The sequence below is a fragment of the Triturus cristatus genome, chromosome 3_1 (genome assembly GCF_964204655.1).
Source record: "Triturus cristatus chromosome 3_1, aTriCri1.1, whole genome shotgun sequence".
NCBI lineage: Eukaryota > Metazoa > Chordata > Amphibia > Caudata > Salamandridae > Triturus > Triturus cristatus.
This window is the reverse complement of record NC_140583.1, coordinates 250,214,416-250,231,941: the sequence shown is the minus strand read 5'-3', so window position 1 is coordinate 250,231,941 and position 17,526 is coordinate 250,214,416. Positions and strand designations below refer to the sequence as shown.

Genomic DNA, 17,526 nt, shown 5'->3' with positions numbered 1-17,526 from the left:
TTACCTCCTCTCCACTGAATCTTCTCCTACTTTTCAGCAAGGAGAATGGATTGACATATTGTAACATTCTTGGAGCCCTATGCACTCCACTCTGCCTTGTGTACCTTATTGGGAAAGTCTCGTTCAGCCAGAGCCTCCTGATAGATCATGTCCTCCTTTTGATGAATCCCCCCTTGTATTAAAGTAAGGTGCAGATGTCTGTCCATTCCACTGCTCATCCGTTTTGCACGCCCATCTTATGGTGAAGTATTTATTTTTCTATGTCTTGATGCTTTTTAAAAATATTCTCTTTTCTCATCTGCAGTCCGTGGCAGCGGCGGCTCAAGCCAGCTTGCTGCAGCAGCAGGAAGAGCTGGAGAAGAAAGCAGCTGAGCTAGAGCGGAAAGAAAGGGAGATGCAGAATATGGGTGTTAATGGTGAGTATTGAGCCAGTAATAGAATTGATTGTCTGAGTTCAGGGAAGACCTGTGGCTTGGTTGGAATAGGTTTACTATTAGGTTAGGAGGATCTATGAGGAGTATCTATGAGCGATTAGCATGTCCTGCAATTGAGGTGTATCTATGTTTTGAAGGGCATGAGAATATGACCCTTTTGTTGTCCTTTCTTTGGGATATGACTGGAGCTGCTCTACAGTTAATCTTCAAGGACAATGCGAAAAGCTGCTGATAAAACTTATAAGCCGTGTGCGCTTTTGTCATGGCTGTCTAATAAGGGAACCATCAATTTCTAATCTAAGGGTTAATGGTGTAAATGTAATGCAATATAAAAGTGTTTTGTTTATTCAAATGCAATTGTTTACTTATTTATCCATTAATAGTTTGATAACTTGTGTATAGTGTTTGAGTTAGGACAGGTTTTCAAAGTACAAGTGAAACTAAAACCATATTGAACGCTGAGTATGTTAGTTGAGCTTACAGCAGGTACATGGTAAAATAGTCAATTGATCAGTGAAATTTACAGTATACGTTTCTGACCAATCTGTTCATACATTTCCAGAAGCCCACTTTATTATAGTTATGCTGAATGTTTAAACGGGTGCTGGTTTGCACCCCTTCATAGGGAAGCTATTTGTTGCTGTCCATTGTAAAGACTATCTCATTCCTTTCAGGTGTGTTTTTCATCAGACACTCCTTTATAGAAGTATGAAGTGCTTTCATATGTACCTCCATTTGTCTGTACTCCAACTAACCAGCTGTTTATGCAAACTAACCCGGCCCTCGCAATGATTCATTCAGAATCAATTCTGGCATCGTTATCATCTGTTATTTTGTACTCTGTTGAACACAAGATTGAATGCACAACTTCTATACATTACTTGCTTACCTCTTAATATTCTTGTCTATCTACTGAGGGACAGCTGATAAAAGTGATCTTTTAAAATTTAAGATGTGCAATGTGGTGAAATCCTGTTAGATTCACTGATTTATTGTACTTGCTCTGTTGGGCATCCCACTCCAATTACAGTAATATAATGCTCAGCATCATAAGCTTTTTATAAATATCTTATCTAGTCCAAAATCTTGATAACTGTTCCTGATCATTTGTTCCTAATCAGTTGTTAGTTTTTTTTTTATTTGTCTTTACTGGATTTCCATTTAAACATAGCAGCTTACATTACTTACTTTACATTACTTAAAGGAGCACAGATTACCTCCGTCGTTATAGTGTGTTGATTTCAATAGCGATACATACAATGAGAAATTACATTCGTGCTTATTGCAATCAATACTACACAGCGTGGTTTGAACAGCTGTTATAGAAACAATGACTTTGAATCTCAACAAAAAAATATCTCCCTCCCGAGCTCCTGTCCATGCATCAGGTTCACATGACCCACATTATGCTACTGTTGGTTGGTACCTCATCCTCAAACTATTCTACTGGTAGTGTTTCTCATTGTCAACACCCGATCAAACCTCGCCTCGCTCTGTATACTCTAACTTGTTATCCATCAAGTTTCACATGGTGGCCTGGTATCCGGGGGCGGGAGGTCCGTTAAAGCCTTTATCATAGCTCCCCATGCAATCAGATCATCTGCCTGCTTGTCATCTCGCCTTGTCTTTCTCATGTGCAACTCCCGCCCAATACAGCATATCCCTATGCCAATACTGTACTGTAGGGGGCCTGGGTCTCTACCATCCAATAGCTATTCGTCGTTTTGCTAATAGGAGGCCAAGCATCATAAATTTCCCGCTCTGCTTTCTTTTACTCCTATTAGGGAGCAGAGCGAGCAGACAAGGCTTAATCGCACGCTCAACAATCCAGCCTGCTGCCTCATTAAGCTGCGCCAGCACCTCCTCCCAGAACTTTGTGATGACTGGGCAGCTCCACACCACATGCAAGGATTTAGCATACCCGCCGCCACAATGTGCACAGCCAGGGTCCCTAGCTGGATAGATCTTGTGTATTCGTTCTGGGGAGAGATATGTCAGATGTACGTAATTATACAGCTTGAATCTGGGGTTTAGCGACACTTTTCGAACCATGCTGTGTATTTTCTGCCACTGCTGAGCTGTAATGGGGTGGTCACTGAGACGTTGCCAGGTTTCCTCCATCTTCAGTGGGCCCCTGTCTGCCCTGAGTGTCCTGTACAAGCGTGTGATAAGCTTGCAACCACCTGCTAACGTGGGTTCGGGGGCGTCTGGGAACGAGGGCTAGGTCTACCTTATTGTAGCTGCCATTTTGGTGTACTGCAAAATATGCCCTGGGCTCACTCCAAATGTCTGAAATGCCTCCTGCATAGTAAATCTGCCCAAACAAATCTGATAGCATCCTGCACCTGCTGTCCTTTCATTTGTCGACTGCCATTGTCTGAGCTATCTGCGCAAATGGCTACAACATCCAGATGTGTGGACCTGGTGCATATGGTGCGCGGCGTAATACTCCTCTGATTGCTCTCTCCCAGAGCACACCATTCGGATCACATGCAGTAGGGACTCCGGGACTCGTCTTCCTCTTAGGGCCCCTAGTGTATGCGGAGTGTAAGTGTCCTCTAGTTAAGTCTTCTCCCAGTTCCCCATCTCATCTAGCCAGTGTTGCAGCTGTGCTGCCTAATAGTAAAGTTAAAGGTCTGATAACTCCCACCCTATATCTCTTCCCAGGCCATAGCATTTGCACCAATAGCTGATCTAGTTCCCAAAACACATGTACCAGTATCTCATACATGGTGCCTTGAAGTATGTAGAGACATCTGGGCAGCAATACCATTTCGGCTAGGGGAAATTTCCCCATTAGGGACAATTTCAGTGTATTCCAAAAGGATTTTTAGGGTCGGAGATTACAGATCATCCTCCCGAGATTTCAGTTGTATGCCCCCACATCCCCCTCACACTATGTGCAATTCCAGGTATCCAACACTTTGTTTTCCAGGGGAGTCTTGTCTATGGGAGAGCAGCACAGGGCACCTCCTGCAGGCGGCCCGGCAGGAACAGGACTGATTTGGAATGATTTGCGTGGAGTGCCAACAAATCTCCGAACCCCCGCTTGACCTGTAGCATGATCGTGACAGATGCGTCTGGTCGTCATAGATATATCATTGTGTCATCTGCATAGAGTGACACTACATGTATCATCCAACCCACTCTGCTGCCCCGGTCTCACAACACTTGTTGAAGCCTGCATGCTAGAGGCTCCATTGCAACGGCAAACAGCAGGGGGACAGTGGTTATCTCTGCTCAGTGCTCCTCTGCAGGTCGATCGCAACTGAGACGCATCTCCCAGTCCAGACTCGCACCATCTGTTGCATATAGAGTAATTTAACCCATTGAATGTATGTGTCGACCGGACCCATCCCCTCTGGAACTGTCCACACATACTCCCAACTGACAGAGTCGAAGGCCTTCTGTATGTCCAGAAAGGCCCTCTAGCTCAGGGACGTGCATTACATGTACAAGGCGTCGCAGATTACATAATACGTTTTGATGCTGAATGAACCTCGACTGGTCCATATAGACCAGGCATGGCAGGTGTCTCAGGAGGCATGCTGTTAGGATTTGTCCAAGGATCTTCTGATCCACATGCAGCATTGAGTGGTCGGTAGGAGGCCATTTCCGCTGGGTACTTCCCCAGCTTAGGCACCAGGACTATAAGGACCTCTCACATAGAGTCCAGGAGCACGCTCCTTTCCAGTGCCTCTGTATATACCAGCAGCAGTTTGTCCGTTAGGGGCCCTGCAAAGGCTTTATAGAATTCGGCCAGAGGCCGTCACCTCCTGGCGGCTTAGCGGTTTTTAGGGATTTCACCGCCCAGTTGAGTTCCTATTTGGTATGGGCCACACCAAGTCTGCACACTCCTCCACCATGAATCCTGACAGTGCCTGTACGTAATTGGTTATTAGGTTTTCATTAAGCTGTTGTGGGGTAGTGTACACCTTCTGTAAGTGGTCCTGCTAACACCCTATTGATCACTTGCTGGGTGTATACCACCTGGCCAGTCCGATCTCTTGACAGAAAGGATAAGGTGGTGTGTACCTTTCATTCCTGACGAGCCTGGCCAGCATGAGACCTGCCCTGTCCCCCTGCATGTGTAATCCGCTTTTATAAGATTCCCATTCGTGCTTCCCCAGTTAATGCTATAGGGTCATTATTTGTTGTCGGGCTCTGCCCCAGTTCCGTAGAATTTCCGGCCGGGCAGCAAATGTTGCCTCAGCAGTTGACAGTTCATCTTCCTGCCCGTTAACTCTCATTCTAGCATTTGTCATATACCTGTAGACATTGCAATGCACACTCCCTGCATCGCCGAAACACCACAGAAAAGAAATAAAGGTACCCCAAGTACAAACAATTTTTGGTCTGCAATGAGAAGTAAACAAACAACAAAGCATAAATACAAAATTCAACACATATGTATTTCTTCAGAACTGGCTTAAAACAGCACCACGGACTGACCAGAAGCAATTTAATGTAAGCCAAAAAAACACTTATTACGTTGATTTATTTCTTTATTTTTGTTGTCATTTGTTTAACCATTTTATACACTTATTGTAACACAATACTATACATCTTCTTCCACAAATCTACTATGTACATATTGATTATGTTTAACATATTCCTTCTCTTAAATATTAAAACACATTTTGGCAAACAAAGAAACATTGTTAGTATTTTGTTTTACAGCAAACTATACATGTTTGTTTTCATTTGGCAAGTCTGCCTTTTTCCACCCCCAATTTCACATTGCCACTCCCTCACTTATTCACACTGAAACATTCCTTTTATTTTTTTTTAAAACCTTTTTTATTGGCATTTATATAATTGTACATATAACAACACATCTGGTAATGCGATTGATATAGACATACAAGCAAGAGCGCTCAATCGCGCTCTGTGTGGACTTCTGAGTGAGTAAGCCTAGGGTATGTGGGCCCCCACTCTGTCTACGAGATGACAACAGTCTCCCGAGGCCTATGCCTAAGTATACCCAACCAGCTTGCGTGGTGGTCGCTGCGCCTTGCAGGGACTGCGGGGTGTGCCTATTCCCCTTTGTATTTTATCATAGGGGCTATGGAATTGCAGCCACAGGTTAACCATAAATAAACTGGGGATATATAAACTTGGGGGTGCACTGTGTCACGGATGATGAGCAGTACTAATCTTGCCCCTGAGAGCTATACCATTGCAAGGTATATTGTTGGGATTACGCGGCGCGAAAGGGAAGGAGGGAGGTGGGAGCGCCGATCACTGCCCACGCGAGGGCGTAATGGAGGGGGGGGGGGGGGGGAACCAATCGTTCGTGGTCCCGCCACCGGTTCCCGCGCGAAGGGATGCAGTAGCATGACCCAGGGCAGGGAAATCGGGTGTTTGCGAAGTCCCTGGGCTTCCTCCGTTCGGAGTAGCTCTTCCTCTGCCTTACCCCACTTTTTGACTGCACCCACCCATGCCGCTAGGGGAGGCCCCTCCGGTGTCTTCCAGTGCATGGTGATGCACCGTTTGGCCAGGAGGAGCACCAAGGAAGTAAACCGCCTCTCTACTTTCATGTGCTTGTGTCGCTTGTGGATGCCCAGGGCGCCAGCCTCCCAGGTATATAGGTCCTGCAGCCCCATGACCATGCGGAGGGCGGTGTGGATCGCGTGCCAGTAACTGTGAAGCGTCGGACAATCCCAGAACATGTGTATGAAAGAGGCAGTGGGCTCCTGGGGCAAGCAAACGAGCTGTCAGGGAAATATTTCTGTAATTTTTCGGGAGTGAGGTATGCCCTATGCCTGATGTGAAATTGTATATTCTTAAAGCGGTAATTGCGGGATATCTTCTTGGTATGCTCAAGGGCCCTGGTCCATTCCCTGTCATGTAGTGGTCTGCGGAAGTCAGTTTCCCAGTATTCTCTGAGGGGTGCAAGTGTGGGTTGTTTTAGAGTCCGTATGGCTTTGTAGATCCAGGTGACTAAGTGGCGCCCAGGCCCCATCTGTAGGATCGCATGGATGACCGGATGCGTGGGGGGCTCCGTGTCAATCGCGCGCCACTGCCTGCGGTAGTCTGTGAGAAGCTGTCTATGCAGTAGGAACTGTCCCCTGGGAAGTTCGAAGTCGTCGCCAAGTGCGTCAAAAGTCTGCAATTGTCCCTCAAAAAACAACGCCCCCACCTCCGTGACGGCATAATCCGTCCATATTTGCAGCAATCTCTCTGTGTAATGTACCCGGCCCTTGGGGAACCCTATCAGTGGTAGAAGTGGGGAGTACAGGGGCGCAACCCGATTCATACGATGAATACGTGCCAAACAGGCGCGCGCAGTCATCACTTGGAGGGGCTTAGTCGGCAGAGGCGCTGCCCCTGGTAACAACATGCGGTGAATAGTAGGGGTTTGAATGTGCCCTGTCGTAGTGATCAGCTCCCTCTGTGCCCGACCCGCCGTCCAGCGTGACACCCACTGCAACTGGGCTGCCAAGAAATACGCCTCAAATGATGGGGCCGCTAGCCCACCTTGGTCAAGGGGCAGTTGCAGTTTTGCCAGAGCAATACGCCGGCAGCCAGAGCCCCAGATGAGGGTCCCCAGCAGGGTGTCGAGCTCACAAAATAGGGATCGTGGAGGGACTACCGGGAGATTGGAGAAGAGATATAATCAGGCGCGGAAGGAGGATCATTTTTGCGACCGCTATCTTCCCCGTGACCGCCAGTGGAAGGTCTTTCCAAAAGTGGACAGAGGATCGAATGCTACCCAGCAGTTTGCAGTAGTTCCCCTCATATATATCCTGCGGTGTATGGTATAGTCTAACTCCTAGGTAGCGAACCGCTTGGGGACTCCACGAGATGTCCACATTACCCATTCGTATTTGACAGTGTACGCACCAGGGGATAGACACTGGATTTGGGCCAGTTGACCCTGAGTCCTGCCACTTCCGCAAAGTCGTGTAGGATACGCCGTATAGGAGTTAAATCGGCTGTAATATCCCGGACATATACAAGTACGTCGTCAGCATATAACTATACTGAGTGGGTGGAATCACCTATTGGGATACCCCACTCCTCGCCCGCAGCGCGGTGTAGAGTCGCCAAAGGCTCCATCGCCATGGCGAAAACTAAGGGGGAGAGTGGGCATTTTTGTCTGGTGCCACGGTGGACTGGAAAGGAGGCCGAAATAAGGGAGCCTAGTCGCGCTCTGGAGCTGGGCGCGGAGTAGCTGAGCTGAGTGTAGGCTTGTAGCCTGGGTCCTATGCCCATGCGTTACAGGACCTGAAACAGGTAGGCCCACGAGAGAGTGTCAAAAGCTTTCTCGAGGTCCAGCACCAGACACGCCGCCCGGGGAAACCGATTCCGTATCTGGTCCTGGACGTGGAACAGCCGCCGGATGTTATAAGAGGTATGCCTGCCTGGGACGAATCCGTTCTGATCCGGGTGGATTAGCTGCGGGAGGACCGTTGCGTACCTATCCGCCAGGACCTTCCCGTAAATTTTATAGCCCGCTGGCAATAAGGCTATGGGTCGATAGGAGCCCAGTTGATGAGGGTTGAGAAGGGTCACTATGACTGATTCGCGCATGGATTGGGGTAAAGCCCCCTCGTCTAGGGCTGCCTGGAATTGTGACTCCAGCTGGGGGACTAATTGGGCATGATAAAATTCTGGCGGAAGGCCATCTAAACCAGGAGCCTTGTGGGTAGCTAGCGCCTTCATAGCGTTCCTAATCTCGGTCGCCCTGATAGGTCCATCGAGGTCTTGGCGTGTAGCATGATCTATGTGGGGTAGCTGGAAGCTGGAAGCGATCTAGGAACTCGGAAAGGATGTCGTCCGATGCCGGGGGGAGAGGGCTGGCATATAATAGCGTGTAGTGCTCCTGAAAAGCTTTGAGAATCAGGTCTTGCGAGTATAACAGAGTGCCTTGAGCGTCATGCCAATAACGTGGTCGCCCTCTGTATGGACCTCGGGCGATGGCCGAATAAGTTGTGGCGCATATGGTTCCCCTCCATCGCCTGTGCAATTTCGCTACCTCCCCTGCTGTAAGGTGCGTCTCCTGCAGAAACGCAATTTGTGCTTGGTGGCGCTTGATGTATGCATATATGGAGTATCTCTTGCGCGCAGTATGCATGCCGCGCACATTCAGTGTAAGAATTGTGGTTTTACCAGTGTGTGCCATCAGTGTACGCGTATCGCGTAGGATGGGTCAGCGGGCTCCCCCGGAGGTACCCAGCTCTGACCCATTCTCCCCATGCCCGCGCCACTAAGATGTCAGTGCAGCTGCTCAGCGACTTGTGGACTAGGACACAGTGCAGAAGATTTGTGTGCAAGGGGAAGGGAAAACTGGGGTGAGGTGAAAATAACCTGCCCCAATGCGGGGGACCTATCGTAAGAGGCGATACGTCCAAACTAGCTCTCAATTGGTGCGAGAGCATCAACATAATATAGGGGTGTCGGCCCGTGTCCGCTAGGGGTCTCAACATGTGGGCTATGCGCGCTATCTGTGACAAGCTGCTGGTCTGCCGATTTGCATCTGGGTATAGTAGGCCCATAGGCGGCGAGGAGACGTGCGCAGCGCGGGAGCTATCAGTAGCAGTGGATTGTGGGCATCTCCCCTCGCTGTAATTGCTCAACATATTGCAAGGGTCCAGTCATATCAGGTCGTCCGCCATTCGCGGGGTGACCGAGGGCAGAGCCACCGAGTCCACCCCGGACTGCGTCGCCTCGCTGTCCCCCTCCTCCTCCGACGTAAATATATGGGGGGGCGCGTTCAAGGTCTGTTGCTGGGGATGCAGGGACGTGACACCTCCAAGAGACAATAGCGGCGTTCTGGCTTTGCCTACTGTATCCATCTCCCCTTCAACACCTGTGGGAGGCAGGGTGTCTCAATACCTCCACAACTGGAAATGGATAACATCAGACCGTTGGGTGCTCAACATCATTCAAGATGGTCATACACTGGAGTTTCTTCATATGCCACCTTCCAAGCCTCCTGTCGCTATGCCTTCAAAACATCTGCGTCTCAAGGCTTTCTTTCCTCAGCTATCTACGCCGGCAGAAAGGGCACTTCATTCGCTGGACATGCAGCGGTGCTTGAAATTTTATCTGGACCGTACTAAAGAATTTCGGAAATCTTCTCAATTGTTCATTGCATTCAGTTCTCCCCGCAAAGTCCAAGCAGGGTATTGCTCGATGAATCTCCAGTGCTATACAGTTCTATCATTCTGCAGTGGACAAGCCTCCAGAGGGCAGAATTAGAGCACACTCGACAAGGTCCATGGCTTCCTCTACGGCTCTTTGCGGGGGTCCAGATTAAAGGCATCTGCAGGGCTTCATTTGGAGCAGCACGCACACCTTCGTAAGACATTATTGCCTGGAGACCTTGGCACAAGAAGACATGGCTGTAGGCCAGGCAGTCCTGAGGAACCTCTTCCATTGAGTGGTGAGCTTTCCTTTCTTCCCTCCTTCCTTTCTTATTGTTATTTGCACATTTTGCTATGTGTTCTTTATGTGATTGCATTGTTGATTGATGTTTTATTTAAAAAGAAAAGGAGAATAGAGGAAAAGATGACACTAAGAGAGCACAGTGTGCCTCAGACTGCTAGCTACTCTGATACAAGCTATGGGAATCTATGAAAGTTCCAATACTGGAGTAAGAAAACAAGTTACGTACCTGTAACTTTGGTTCTCCAGTATTGGTAACTTTCATAGATTCCCACGCGCCCATCCTCCTCCACTGGGAAAGCTCAGCCCTCAGCAGGTTTTGGTTGTACTGTTACACAACGGCTATGAAAATCTGAGGCTCTGAGTTTCTCTCAGGAGGGTTCTGTGGGGTGAGGCTAATCTGATTGGCTGTTGCTTTATTTTGGTCTCTTTTACAAAAAGAGGTGGATATGCTACAAAAGTGAATGAGGCCTAGGCCTTTTTTCTTTCTCTTTTGTACCTACTGCTATGTTATTTTGTTTACCGAGACTCCCATTCCGACGACGGGGGATGATACAAGCTATAGGAATCTATGAAAGTTACCAATACTGGAGAACCAAAGTTACAGGTAAGTAACTTGTTTTCTTATAAAATCATGTGGAAAATACCTTTAAAGAGGTTGTAAAAGGGTTCTTCCTGTTCTCAGGTCTCCTATGAAGCAGAGTCCTATAAGTGGGTCAATCAATAAGTTGAAATTGCAACACAAGGTATAATGTGGGCAAAAATGTGGTCTTGTACGCTGGTCATGGCGCAAAACCCCAATTGGTTAGGGATGAACTAATGAGGGGAAAAGGTGCACAAAGAGAGGGCCTAAATCACTACATGCTTAAAAACGGTAGCTGAGATCATGCTCTGATCATATTTGTGCGCCATTGCTGAGCTGTGTCTATCTCATGTTATTGCCCAGAATCAAAATGCACTGAGGCACTAAACTGCACAAAGCTTGAGGGTCATCTAAGTGGGGCTCACATAGGACTCTATTCCATACTATTCTCACTATACGGAAGTGCTCCAGTACACGCTGATCCCTGACTGTAATATAAATTGCACTACCGTTCCCTACATTGCATGAGGGTCACATTTGTGGGGATACTATATGCCCACAAGGGACTCCTCTTTATCGTACAGTTCTCACTGTCAAGAAGTGTACCAGTACACGCTGGGCACTGATGACATTTTGAGACCACAACTGTTGGCCATGGACTAAAAAATGTTAATACAAACTCGCAGTGCCCTTCAATGTGCGGTGATCTGGCATGTAAGGATATCACAGCAGAAAATATGCACTACTACCTGAACAACTACTAGGGTATACATATTTAGTACGCATAAAAATGTGGCTGATAGTCCTAGAGATCCCTCCAGAACGCACGGGTGGGCACATACTGAGCGAGCGGAACGTCTAACACACCTATACCGGACTACCTTACCTGATTTATGTATCCTCCCCTGTGCAACCAGACAGGCTTTCAGCAGATTTTCAGAAAGAATGAAGCAGAGTTAGGGCTGTACGGTGCGGTTTAAATGGGTTTCCCCTGTCCCACCTTTTCACCCTGTGCTCACTTGGTGGGAGGTCTGACGGGGTAGGCATGACTGGTCTCAAATGAGCCCCATCTTTGAATGGCTACGTGATGGCCTATATGCCTTCACTAGGACCTAATCAGCAATATGTTTAATCTCATTACCTATAAAAAATGGGAATCTGCCCAATTAGAGGACATTTATCAAAATGTACAAGAGAATTTAAAAGACTGCAGGCGTTGAGTCTCTAGTGCTGGGATACGGAGGCGTGGCTGGGAAACTTATATGGACACCATATATAAATGGTGTCAGCTATGCCATGAGGGACAGTCTGTTTGCCTACTAATACCAGCACATGGCTAAGAAAGGCCACAGCTGTGTAGGCACAAATGTTATTTCCAACAGACCGAAATGAGTATGGCTGTGAACTGGCTGGCACTCCCTAAATGAGAAGAGGTAGGATGTGCGTCATCTATGGAATGTACCTACCATTCCTAGAGGGAGGACTCCTATCCTATTTTTGTCTGCACATGTATTAGAAGGTCAACTGGTATATGGGCACACTCCCTGCATTACCACCTCCATTGCATCCCTTTCCAATCATCTGTGTGTTACGCTGCCCCAATTGGTCTCAGAATAACCAGTTCGAGTGTCGGCCAGTGTCCCTGCGAATACCTGGTCGGTTAGAGCTTCTGCTGTCAATTGCCAGAAGGGTACCTGTGGCACCTGCCTATCCAGAATGTATGTCATAAAAAGAGATGAGTGGTCTGAGGGGTAGCGAGCCAGGTAAACCCAGCTAGTAACTTGCTGGGCCGCATCTACGTGCACTATGTAGTCCAACCTACTTTGCGTGTTTGCTGCTCCTGTGTAGCATAAGTATGCCCAGGCCTGAGGGTGATGCGACCACCAGTCATCAACTAACACTATACTGGCTATGGTCTGTGTGAGTGCTGCTGTCATGTGTGGTTTAATGCCCATCTGACTAGGGTCCTGTCCATCTCTCCATCTAACACACAGTTAGTCCCCAGCTATTATGACCTCTGCATTTGTGTCCTTGCTCTAATGCCAGGACTGTCCCACCACTATCTGTGTTTAGAGGCATATCTCGTGTTCATCCAGCGTACCTATTCGATTAACCTCTCTGGGGCTTCCTGAACCTGCGTCATCCTGAATGGGGTCCCAGGGGCTACCCATATAAGGCCATGCAAAGCCAGAATGGGACGTGGCATATATCATGCCTCTCCATTTTTTTCGCAGGCATCTACAATCCCCCATAAGTGAGTCTCTTGTAATAAGGCAATGGCCACCCTGTATTTCTTCAGGTATGCATGAATTCTATATAATTTCTCCGGCCAGTTTACCCACACACATTCCAGTTGAGGGACTTATAACTGGCTCCCTTAGCCATTGGTAATAAATAGGAGCCCGGTCCTAGTCACTGGGCCACGCCCGTCTGTGTACTCTTCCTTCTGTTAATTAAACAGTAGGAAAACCCCAACTAAACTTAACAGGTCGTGACATTTCCCCCAAACTCTCTTGTCCAAGTCCCTCCCACAGGCAGACTGTACAGAACTCCCTTTGCAACCATCGGTCAGAGGGGCTACTGGACACACTCACTGCTCACCCACCCTGCCACCCCCCCCCTCCACTAACTTACTCTAATACAGTTCTGCCCAGGACACTATAATCTCAGTAGTCCGCGAGGACAAAGGAGGACTCAGCAGTCCAACAGAAATTGGGCCCTCAGCTGCTACCAGCCATGGAAATTACAAAGGCATGTTTATTGTTATCAATGTATGTGACCCTCACTCGCTGCATCTAGTCCGCGGCCCTACTGGAAGGAAAAAGATAGCGATAATGACAAGTTTAAGTCCCCGCTGACTGTCTTATAGTTACAATCGGTTCATGTCTCGTTGGGTACCAGCGGCCTCTCATCCTACCCATCATCTGTGCTGTCACCGAGAGTATCTGGAACCACTCTAATCTGCAAGGAGTAGTCTCGATATGCAGGTTCCAATAGGGCCATCCACAATGTCCCATCTGGGGCAGTATGTGTCCCCCTCCCCGCCCCCCTTACTGTGTTCCTTGTCCCTTACCTTATCGTCCAGCTAGGGCCCTCGCCCCCTGTTCCAGTCTGAGGGACTCCAGCCACCCGCAGCTTCCTGTGGTATTTCATAGAAATGCACTCTTCATGCTGGATGCTGAGTTTTTCAGTTAACTTCAGGCTGTATCTAATGTGTCGGGTCTCGAAAAAGCCACTCGCACATCGCATTTGCGAGCCAGGGCGAGCTATTTTTAGAGCCTACTCGCCCTTTCTAGTGAGTAGGAAGACGAGCAGACTTTAGACCTCCATCTCTGAAAGCAGATCAAATATGACAAGATAGCAAGATTTAAAGGCATCCCTTTTGCTCACAAATTGAATGAGCAATAAAAATGCCTTTAAATCTTGTTAACTTATCACATTTGCTCACAGAGGTCATGTGCATTACAGTTGGGTCGAGTAGGTTTTTTAAGTTACTAAACCTGCAGGTCTAGTAACAATTTTTAGATTTTTTTGAGCCCAGTGTGTTCTCTCAGCTTTTTCTTGACTGGCATAACATTTTTGCAGAGGTCTTGTACCCTGTGGGTGTAATCCGGGAATATTTGTATTTGCTTGTCCTCTGATATCTGAGGGATGTGAATGCGCACATGCTGCAGTAGTTATAGTTAAAGAGTGTAGCTATAATCGCCCTACGCGGTGCCCCAGGTTTGGGCATCGCCGCCATTTCTATGGGGAAGAACAAAATAATTCTGCTGAGGGACCCTTCCTCGCTCAGGGAAGCCCACCTGGGTTATATTGTTTCATCTAGAGCGTCCCACAGCATCCTCCATGCTATCCTCTATGTGGGTCACATCACATCTAAGGCTGGCCACTGTGGTCTGTAGAGTTTTAACCTCCCTTATCTGATAGAGACATCTAGCAGCAGATTTGTTACCTTTGAACTTCCAGGCGTCCGGATGGATCCGGAAGATTTTTGAAAGCAGATCCCATGTGTGATGGTAGATGGCATCGGTTGACTCTGAATTACATCATAGGCGTCGTGTCCCCCGTTGTCGTGACATCTGCTCCGTCAATATAACTGCCACTAACCCCTGCCCTTTTATTTTAAATGCTTTTTTCGATTTTTGTCATTTCCTTTTGGTGCGTTCGAATGTCCAGTAGAAAGACGTCTGGGTTCAAGCTATGCGGCGCCTGCACCGCGCCATGCCGGTAACGGACCCCCACCTTCTGTATCTCTAGTGCCTGGAGCACGACCACTACACAGTCGTGCTCCGATTACTGGGCCTTGGCGCTGAAAGCTTTGAGGGAGCAGTCTCTAAAGCTGCTTGCGGCCCGACTGAAGCGGCAGAGGTCGCCTCTTCGCTCCCGATCCTGGTCTCGGTCGAGAGGAAGGTCCGAGCATCACTCAAGGGGCTCGAAGTCCTCTTCATCACAAGAAGTCATAGCATGCTCAACGTTCTAGGCTGCGCTCTGCAGAGCGGACACCTGGGTCGGCTCCACGTTGGTCTCGCTATCCGGAACTGGGAGCTACCCCCGCCCAGCTCATGGACATTTACAGTGCCATGAAGCGCCATATTTGGGCGGCCTGATCCTGCCAGCATGCCTCCGGGTCCCAGAGGCCCATTAGAAGGCGATCCTGTGGGTCCTGTGGCTCCGGCGCCACAGCCTCCTGTTGGACCCGTCCGGGTCAGGATCGGCGCTGGTCACACCTCCACAGTTACCTTCCCTGGCGCCCCACCCGACGCCAAGGTCTCCGGTGCCACAGTCGCCCACCGGTGACGCCTTCCCTATCCTCATCCCAGACGACACTGAGCTGGTCTGGTGTCCACCGACACAGAGGCCGGCGCTCAACGGAGCCATATGGCTTCAGGCAATCAAACTAGCCCTATCCTGTAGGTCTAGGATTGGACTAAGAGGATTGGTATGAGGAACCTGGTGATGCCAGTGGCTTGGACACCTCCCCAGATTCTGGCATGCTGTCTTCCCCCTAACCAGGCTACGGAGAAGGGGGCGTTGTTTGCAATGGTGGTGCTTAGGGCTGTGGAGTTCTTGGAACTGCAGCTTCTTTCACTGGAAGTCAAGACGAATTTCTTGACGGAGGTCCTGCAGCCTGGTGTCTCCTCGTCTGAACCCTTGCTGCCCTTTAATCAGGCCTTAACAGATGTTCTTCTGGGCACCTGGTCCAAGTCCAGCAAAGGGGCTCCTGTGAACAGAACGATTGCTGGGTGACCCTGCTGTCCTTACTACCCATCCCACCCTACAGAGCTTGATGGTCCAGGATTTCACTTCCTTTGGCGCGTTCTCTTCTGCCCCACCGGACAGGGAATCCAAACAGCTGGAGACCTTTGAGAAGAAAATGTTCTCACCCACCAGCCTTGCATAGCGTTTAGTCAACACCACTAGCCCTTTTGGGCTGTTATTCCCATTCTTTAAGGGACACAGTTGCACAAGTGCTGCCTAGAGTCTCGGAGGAGGACTGGATCCTGCTATCACAGACAATATTGGACCGGAGAGAAGCAGCAAAGTTCCCTATTCGTTGTGGCTTTGACACAACAGACTCTCTGGGCAGAGAGATTTCCTAGAACGTGGCCATTAGGCGCCATGTGGCTAAGGACGTCTGGTTATTCAGGGGTTGTCCAGGCAAACCTCATGGACATGCCCTTTGATGGCTCGCCTCTCTTCGGAGACAATGCTGACGCAGCGCTTGAGTGCTTTAAGGATTTGCGGGCTACAGCAAAATCTGAGGGCCTCATTTGCACACCTCTGGCTGCATCTGCTTTTCGTCCCTTTTGTGGCTATGGAAGGGGCTTCCAATCAAGTGAAGGCTATTCAAGCCAGCGGGCCCTGATGTGGCTGCTGCCGCAGTTCACTCCGCTCTCAGGGATCAGGAGGCCAGAAGTCGAGCCAAGCCACCATTTCCTCCTTCACCACAAAACCTTCCTAGTCCGATAGCCCAAGATCATTCACGGCCGGTGGGTGGCAGAGTACACCATCATCTCCACTACTGGCGAAAAATCATCTCGCACAGGTGGGTGTTGCAGATAGCCTAAAGGGGCTCCTCCCTCCCCTTCGAGACTACTCCTCCATCTATGCCTCCAATGTTAGGCTGACTGAGGATCACCTTGCTCTGCTTCGCGAGGAAGTCAAAGCTCTCTTGACCAAGGGAGCTTTAGAGAGGGTTCCCGGGTCAGAAATAGGCTGTGGTTGTTATTCCTGCTATTTTCTGGCTGACCGCGGTGTCGTGGGCTAGCTAGTGTCAGGAAGACCCGCAACACAATACCTTTAGAAATGCAGGGTGTCGGCGACCTCTCGTTGAGCTTCCGAAAGCATGGCGTTCGCAGGCATCTGTTCCGGAGGTCAGTGCAGGAGTCGTCGGGCCCTTGAAGTCACACGTGTTGCCGATCGAGCTCCTCGCGGTTGAAGCCCGAAGCGCTGGCGTTGCCGGGTGTCTGGTTCTGCGGTGCAAAGTGCAGCGGTGCAAAGTGCGATGCCCTTAGTTCGCGGTGCAAGCAGCGGCTCGTCGGCGGCGTCAGTTGGTGTCCTCGGTGAGATCAGGGTCGCAAAGTGATGTGGTGCTCGTCTGAGGGCTGGCAGGTCGCGGTGCAAGCATCAGCGTCGTCGTTGCTGAAGCGATGTTGTCGGCTGACAAACTGGAGTCTATGGCGCAGGCGTCGGTAGGCCAAGGCTGCGGTGCTGGATGAGGGCGGTGCATTATGTAATTTTACGAACGGTGCCCTCGAACCACGGTGCAAGCAGCGGCATCTATATCGGCGTGAAGCGGCTTTGTCTGGGATACCAAGGCGGCGTTGTGAAGCGAGGCCGAGCGGAGTGCGGTGTCCACAGGTCTCGGTGCCAGCAGTGGCAGCATCAGAGGGCGTTGTTGGTGAGACCAGGGTCACGTTGCATTGGTGCCCTCTGCTGTGCTTTCAGGACACGGAGTCTGCAGTGGCGTCGTAGACGGCGTCGGATTACTTTTTCTTCTGTTGCAGCACAAAACACACAGTTCCCAGTGCTGAGGGCAGATGAACTTGAAGTCTTTACTGTTCCTGAGACTTCTTGAACAGGGGGCAAGCTCTACCTCAAGCCCTCCGAGAAACA

General features: G+C 49.4%; 1 protein-coding gene across 1 annotated transcript in view; it reads left to right on the top strand.

Annotated features, from left to right (window-relative positions):
• SCAMP2 (secretory carrier membrane protein 2) overlaps positions 1–17,526 on the top strand; it is a 301,352-nt gene that overhangs the window by 148,059 nt on the left and 135,767 nt on the right. Inside the window, exon 4 of the mRNA XM_085643811.1 lies at positions 305–416. Coding sequence (XP_085499937.1) covers positions 305–416 — 112 coding nt within the window. The remainder of the gene's footprint in view (positions 1–304; positions 417–17,526) is intronic.